This window comes from Manacus candei, unplaced genomic scaffold (genome assembly GCF_025592945.1).
Source record: "Manacus candei isolate 608988 ecotype Guabito, Panama unplaced genomic scaffold, ASM2559294v1 h1tg000059l, whole genome shotgun sequence".
Lineage (NCBI taxonomy): Eukaryota > Metazoa > Chordata > Aves > Passeriformes > Pipridae > Manacus > Manacus candei.
In genome coordinates, this window is record NW_026138107.1 from 1,748,121 (window position 1) to 1,755,923 (window position 7,803).

General features: G+C 41.8%; 1 protein-coding gene across 4 annotated transcripts in view; it reads left to right on the top strand.

Moving 5' to 3' along the window:
* The window catches only part of ST8SIA5 (ST8 alpha-N-acetyl-neuraminide alpha-2,8-sialyltransferase 5), a 67,281-nt gene extending 60,333 nt beyond the window's left edge, over nt 1–6,948 (top strand). For all 4 annotated transcript variants that reach the window (XM_051803730.1, XM_051803733.1, XM_051803731.1 and 1 more), the window contains one exon: nt 187–6,948. In XM_051803730.1, coding sequence (XP_051659690.1) covers nt 187–649 — 463 coding nt within the window. In that variant the 3' untranslated portion in view covers nt 650–6,948. The remainder of the gene's footprint in view (nt 1–186) is intronic.
* The last annotated feature ends 855 nt before the right edge of the window (nt 6,949–7,803 follow it).

Consider the following 7,803-nt stretch of genomic DNA (forward strand, 5'->3'; position numbering starts at 1 on the left):
CCCCTGAATTTTTGCCCTAAGTTTCACACTGATGCCGCAGCTACAGATCTAAACAAATTCCCCTTGGCAACCGAAACACCACTTCGATTACCTCTGCATCAGAAACACCGTGGCGAAAGCCCACTGGTGGTTTGGTTTTGTGCTGGGTGTTGACTGACCGTCCCTCACACCCTCTCCCCCCTCTAGATTCCACAAGCTGGAGAAGTGGAGGAAGCCCTTCTACGACGTGCTGCAGGTGTACGAGAACGCATCCGTGCTGCTGCCGGCTTTCTACAACACCCGCAACACAGATGTGTCCATCCGGGTCAAATACGTCCTGGACGACTTCGAGTCCCAGCAGGCTGTTTATTACTTCCACCCCCAGTATCTCATCAACGTCTCGCGCTACTGGCTCGGCCAAGGGGTGCGGGCCAAGCGGGTCAGCACCGGGCTGATCCTGGTGACTGCTGCCCTGGAGCTCTGCGAAGAGGTCCACCTCTTCGGCTTCTGGGCCTTCCCCATGAACCCCTCAGGGATTTTTATAACTCACCACTACTACGACAACGTGAAGCCCCGACCGGGCTTTCACGCCATGCCCTCAGAAATATTCAATTTCCTCCACATGCACAGCAAGGGGATCCTGCGGGTTCACACGGGGACCTGCAGTTGACAGGGACACTGGGAAAAGTGTAACGGGAACTCGATGCCTGTGTATGGTGTAGGAGGTTTTATTACACATGGAGATTATGCAATAATTGTTTGATATAAATTTCCTCAAGGCATTGCATCCCATAGGATCTAGGATACCAGCATCTTTCCTGCAAGCAGAGTTGGGTCCGTAGTAGTGTAGGAGGAGAAAAACTCCTGTGCCCCAGGGTACACACTGCCCTGGAAAACAAGTCAGATAAGAAGCACATTTCCAATAGATTTAGGGATACACAGAGCACATTAATATATTTATCATTTCACTATCAAGAAAAGCACCAAACTTTTGAGGAAAATCAGTGGTGGAGAATTTCAGAGTAGACTGTACGACTTTACATAGGTTTCTGAATCGAGTACCTTGGGGCATTGTCAGGTTTTATTGAGAGCACTGCTCTCTGGCATTTAGGTTTTTGAAAATACTCTTTAGCAGTATAGCTTAATGGGGATATATAACTTAAGATCTTTGTTATGTATTGTCACAAAGTGTTGTTCAAAAATAGCAAATAGATGTATTAGGAATAAACGAAATCACTTTATGAATTTTTTCAGCCAGGATAGAACAGAATGTTAAACTCCCATTCACAGCAAAAGGTAATTGTGTGAATCATGTTGTGATATTGTTTTAGAGTTTCTTTCTTCTTCGTTCTTGTGTCATATATTTCTGTTCTCCTATGCTTGATCGTGTTTTCTTTCTCTTTGTCTATGATGCTTTCCTTCTAGCTATCCCATGGGCAATGTATGTACTTCCTCCTGTAGAGACCATCTCAGCTTCAGATTGGAGTCCTTGTTGAGGAAACGTGCTCCTTCACACTCCTGCAAGGTTTTCTCAGGCTGAATAGCAAGGAGATTACATACTTATATTTTACAAGTCGATTTTTTTGGATAAAGTATCACAGCATATGATAGAAAAAAACCATTTCCTCATTGATTTTTATTAAAGACTTTGTAAGAGTATCTGAATGTTGAGTCACTGGGCAGGTCGAGTTAACATTTTCAGGTATCTATAATAAGTAATGTCAGGAAATGAAGTTAAAACACAGAGAAGATATTTTGTGGCTTAGATTATGATGCTTATTTTAAAATTATGCATCTCAAGATGTCAGATGTCTTAACATGGCATTTATGTATGTTGAGAATGTTACTAGGATAGTAAAAGGGCTGGTGTATTCTTTAAATGTTATCAGTGTAACTCTGTCACTTATGCCAAGCTTAGTTTTTCTGCTGCAGTTGAACTGGCAAAATCCTGATGCAGAAAAGCTGCTACAGACTGCTGAAGTTTATTTTGCTGTAGCAGGCTGCTGGTTTTTGCCCTTTCCTACTGGTGTGACTGCACACACAGGAAGGTAAGGATTGCTGCTTCAGATGTGTTGGCGTAGTTAAATGAACAGAGTTTCCCTGTCTTAGTTCTTAGTCTGAAGCACTTGGGCTGTTGTCCAGTGCCTTGTCTTGTCTGACGTAGATTACAGGATATATGATCAAGGATTTTAAGTTTAAAGTTCTCTATGAGGGATACTTTATTTTTTTTGTTGTTGTTTTGGTGTGGGGGAGAGGGTTTAAATCCAAATCTGGACTTGGATATTGTAATGTATGAATGCACAAAGCTTCTTTTAAAAGCACCTGTGCCATGCTTAGAGTTGTGAAACTTGCTCACACTACAGATAAAATGATCACAAAGGAGGTGAAAGCTGATGGTCACCATTTCAAAAGTCCCTACTGGTCAGCAGTGACCTGGATGGTACCTGAGGGTGTATTTACTCAAACTTTACACTGCACTCCAGAGGTCTGATTACCTTAAAAGTAACGCATATCCTTGAAAAAGGTGTCAGGACTCACTTGAGAAACACCAGCCAGGGGCGGGTGAAGGACCAGTGCTTAAGCTTTATACGTTTGTGTTGTCGTGGTTTCGATCTTAGAGTAACACTGTGTGTTAGTGAACACCCCCTCTGTGGTCTACCTGTGAAGTAGGCAGCGCACTAATGAACCTGTGGGTGAAAGGGTTTCCTTGGTTTCATATGCAAAAGAGATCGTTGTCTTCGCTGTGTTTTGTGAATTTGTGTGCAAAGGGCTTTGACAATGAAGTGCTGTAATGAAAGTGCTATTTAGAGAGCAATGACACCCTGCGGGTTGGCCGTCTTGCTGTGCATTAAAGCTTTATGACAACAGTAATGACACTGAAGCTGGCACCTAGAGCCCTTACTCCTTATCCTGCCTGAGTTTGGGACTGGTAGTGGCTTCAGGATTGCTTTGCTGCTGCTGCTCTGCTAAGGTTACCTTCCCTAGTAAGGGATTTTTTCTTTACTGTGGTGATCGAAGTGAACAAAATCAACGGAAAGGAGTCTGACACTTTGCAAAAGATACTTCAAAAAAAGATGGGAAAGCACTTGAGAAGCACCCATGTGTTGACAGAAATGGTGCCAATCCCTCTTTTTGGTTGCATAAATCCTTTTGGACAGACAAAAGGACAAGCAAAACTTGTATTACAGTTGATCTGTAATTACAGGGTCACAGGCATTTCCTTTCCTTTGTTTGCTTCATACAAATGAGCAATGTAAATTCACTGTAATAAGTGCAGTTTTACTGTGTTTAGATTTTGATTGCTTACAAATCTATAGCTACTATATTTTTTTAATGATTTTAAAAAGTGTGTGCAGGATACTCGCGCGTATGCACCAAAGGCCCAATCTTGCCACATTTATCTCAAAAGAGCTCCCACTCAAATGAGTGGGCATTTTATTTGTGTAGGGACTGCAGAAGCAGGCCCAGACATGTCTGTGAAGGTGTACATAGGTATATAGTTAGATATAAGGAGTGATTGGCAAGCCAGTGAGATAATTCAAGAAATATATATAAAATAGTCCTTGAGATGAAATGCATGTTGCAACATGTTCACTTTCTGATTCATTTTTCAGATGTTGCTAAAAAATGTGATTGCAAAACTATGGCATTTGTCAGAAATGCCATATGCAGAAGGGCTTTTGCAGAAAGAAGGACCCTCCTTGTTTTCTGCCATCATTCTTTTGTGTGCTGAGCATAAGAAAATATTCTTTGACATCAATGATTTTTCTGAATTTAAGGACGTTTTGTTTTCCCTTCTCCCATGTGGTCAAAGCTCCAAATGTCCAGTGTTAACCTTTGGACAAGGGGATAGCTGAGTGATAAGAAGTGACTGTCAGGTGTGTCTGCTGCAAGCGAAGGACATGCACAGCATGCCATGCTTTCCCACAGAAAAGGCTTCAGGCCCCAGAGGAATCCCCCATACAAAAGTCTGATCTGTCCAGGAAGAAAGTCTGTCAGCTGTCTGCTACCACATCCTAAGCTCAAACTGTAATCCCAGCTCTGTTGATGAGGGTATAAAATCTGAGACAGGGAGGGAGGAAATATGACAGTTTAATCCCCATCTCCTCATATTTAGAAGAATCTCATAAGAAGTTCCTGAGATTTGCACACACTGGCAATACAAATCCAGTTGGAAAAACATAGCTAGGATTGCTTTGACTTTATTGTCAGGTCAACAGAGGAAGCTTATGAATCTGCCAGTGCTTTCATCAAAGGGAAGGAAGTATTTAGTCAGAACAGTTTAGCTGATTGCTTCTGATTTATGAAATCCAGCTTTGCTGTTGGACAGAATGGATTCAATGGTGATAGGGCCATTATAATATTTTAGCATATTTTCTGTGATTGCAACAGGGTTGTCAAAGCCAGCTCATGAATTGCAAAGGGAGAGCCACGCCATGGCAGCTCCTCCTGCTGGGATCTTGGGGAGGAGAGACACCATGGGGAGTAGGTCTGTGGTCAGCGGGAAAAGCAATGTGAAGGGAATATAGGAGATTGCAAGCACAACTCTGGTCCAGAGCCTTTAGTGCTCTGAATAACATGGAATGTGGAATACCATGGCAGAGATGATAGATGAAGCTTCACAGCTTGCAGCAATCAGGGGTAGCTTCTCCAGTCCCCCAAAAATCTGCCCCCATGCAGGCTTGACTGATGATAAATTAATGGTGATGTTCACTCAGGATGGTCAGATGTAGGAAACGGAAGGAAATCAGCTCTAAGAATAGTCCACTCTGTGGGGGCTTGGTGAATCAGTAGATATGTTGCTCAGACCTTGAAGGCAAAAACACTGGTAGTGACGCAGCTGTGTGGGTGGACTGCCCGTGCTCAGCTCTCCCTGGCAGCAAGGAGCAGTCTCTGGTTTTGTGTGTGAGGGAAACAGAGGTGGATAAACACTGAGACGTGGCACGGTAGGGAATCTGCCCTTCTTGATCCTCTGAGGATTGTCCACTTGTCCACTTGGGTGGCGAACGTGGAGAGCTCTGAAATGGGCATTTGAGTGTGCTTTCACGAGCATGTGAAGAAGAGTAAAATTCTGCAATCCCTGAAGGGCCAAGCTCCCTGGGAAATTCTGGAGTGAGCTGAGGTTTTTAGGAATAAAGAGGTCAGTATTTATGTGTAGGGCCTTTTCTGAAATCCAGAGAAGTGTGTGGAAATTTTGATGTACTCTAGAAACAGGCCCTAACCACGGGTAGAAAGAGCAGCCTCTTGTTTCTTACTCACTTGACTTCAGATACATTTTTTTTTAATATATTTTAGATATGGTGCAGTAGCAATACCATGTTTTTAATGTGCATAAAGAACAAGCTCATCTGGAAGCAGAAGTGTTGTGACTGTCACTCTCCCTTCCAGATTTTATCAAGTCATCTTTTCAAGCTCATCTATGCAAAGCACTTCATCGTGGTAGTGTAAATTGCTGTATGAAATTACACATGGGTCCTCTGTACCCGACTGTATGTATGAGAATCACAGGCCTCAAGAAAATAGGGTTTTTTTCTGCTTGCTTTAAAATACCAGCATGGAATTCATCAGTGATATGAATGTGTTCAAGGCAGGATGCAGCCTGTTCCCTTTGAAGCCAGCACAACATTTGCATTTGGCTTCAGTAGAAAGAGAAATCAGGTCTTCAATGTTTGTAGGTCAAGCCAATAACCTGCTTCTCCCCAAAAACCCTCAGAGATTATTATCATTTTATGTCTTATTATCATCCTGTCTAATGTGGGTGAGGCTGCTGGGCATCCCTGTGTTGTCCGCATGGTATTCAAAACAAACAAAAAAAATTGTATTCAATTGAGAATTTTACTAAAGTGCTTTTTTTTTAAATGAACTTAAGGGAAATCCTGATGTTTGCCAGGGGTTAGGGTGAGGGAGCCTGCTGGATCCCAGGGTGTCAGCACCTCCAATGCTCCCCAAAGCCCTGAGCATACAACAAACATGAGAAATGAGGGATTGGGACAAAGTGGGAAGCTTAAAGAAAGACAAATCTGCCTCAGCACTTCAAGGATTGAAAGATGTAAATACGCTTGACTTTCTATTTAGAAGCCATAAATGTTCTCAGTGTTTGATCTTTGGGTAAGTTGATGTATGTTTTTAACTGTACTAATCACTGTAAAATGTGTTAGCATGTAAAGCAGTGACAAATTAAGCCAGAAAAATCAGATACTCTGTTGGCTGGTTGTCTGTTCTACCTGAAACTGTCTGAGGGACCAAGACACTGAAGTATCTCCAGTGCTCCAAGTGGCTTGTGAAGACTCTGGTTATTCCCTGTTTTAGCATTGTGAAACAAGCAGAATTGAGTTAATCCCTATTTGTTAACCTTGTGTTGGCCAAGTGATACACACTTACGTGTGCATTAGAGCCTGTTCCCTTAAAGATAAGGAAAACTGACTGTCCCTGCTCTGTCTGGGACAGGACGTGATGATTTTCGCTCCATTTCTTGGCCCTCCTTGTTGTCATCCACGAGGTCCCTGATCAAACCTCTGAATTTGGCCCACGTAAATCATATTGAACAGCTGCTGCCTGTTGAATATGCCCCTGGTTTTCACCTGGTGGAAAACAAATCCTTAGTTCGGGAGTACTGGAGTAAAACTTCGTGTCTTCGCGCCGGGGGAGCTCGGGCTATGGTGAAAATAAAGCTGTTTCATGTTTCTTATTTCTATAAGGTGGTGACAGTGAGGGTGGAGAAATCCAGGCAGTCATGTTGGTTTCATGCTGATGTTAATCCACTGACTCACCTTTCTGTTGTCAAGCCTACACCCTGTAACTTTTGCTTATTATTGTTTCTGTGGCTGTACTATGGTTGTAATAGAAAGCCTATCAATTGCTGTAAGCCATAACTAGAACAGTAATCAGGGTATTTTTGTTTTTTGGTCTGTGTCACTGTGTTTGAAAGATGATTTAATTCTATTGAATAAACAAACCACTTTAACAGTTTCCTGTGAAAGGAAATCTTTGGGCCACTTGTTGTGCCTTCAATCTAATTTTGTATTTTCTGCTGTTCCCTGTCTCTGAACAGGGAGGGAGTTGGAAGTTCAGCTGATAGAAATGAGTTCATAAAACTAGATAATACCACTGTGGAATTATATGGTGATGCAGCATCATTTAGAAATATGTAAAAGTATATTTAGGGTTATAAAGTGAAACAAATTGAAAATTTGGTATTTTGATCACTGAACATTCAGTGCATATTCTGGATTGTTGCCTATAGAATATCTGGGCACAGTAAGGTAATTTTTTACTGACAGTAGCAATCTGTGCAGAGACAAACTTTGAAAAGCTTCTGCAGTCCCAGGGATTTGCCTACTTATGCCTTCCTAACAGCTTTATCCTTTACAGTCCTCATCCTTCATATAAAATCATATTCCTTGGATCTGCTCTGTCTTATTCAGGCTCAGTCTTACAAACTTACATTTCCATCAATATTCTAAGAGAATTAAAACATAAATGTAAAAATATTTGCGGCAATACAGAATAGCAGATGAAACAACCATCTATTTTTTTGAAATTGGGTATTTTCAAAATTGGCATTCTATTGTTCCTAGATTATAAGCTGAAATAGGAGTAGGTAATAGAGATAATGCAATCCGGATATTAGTGCTGGTATAAGGAAAACGTAAATGACTTTGAAGATGCAGAGCTGTGGTGAATGCTGGAGGAATCAGTTCTCATTCCTGCTGACATTAAAACTGATGGATGTACTTCCTTCCCCCAGCTGCTTGTGATTATTGTTAGTGATTATTCAATCAAGGAAAGGAAACATGTGGAGAGGGAAAAATGAATAGACAAATT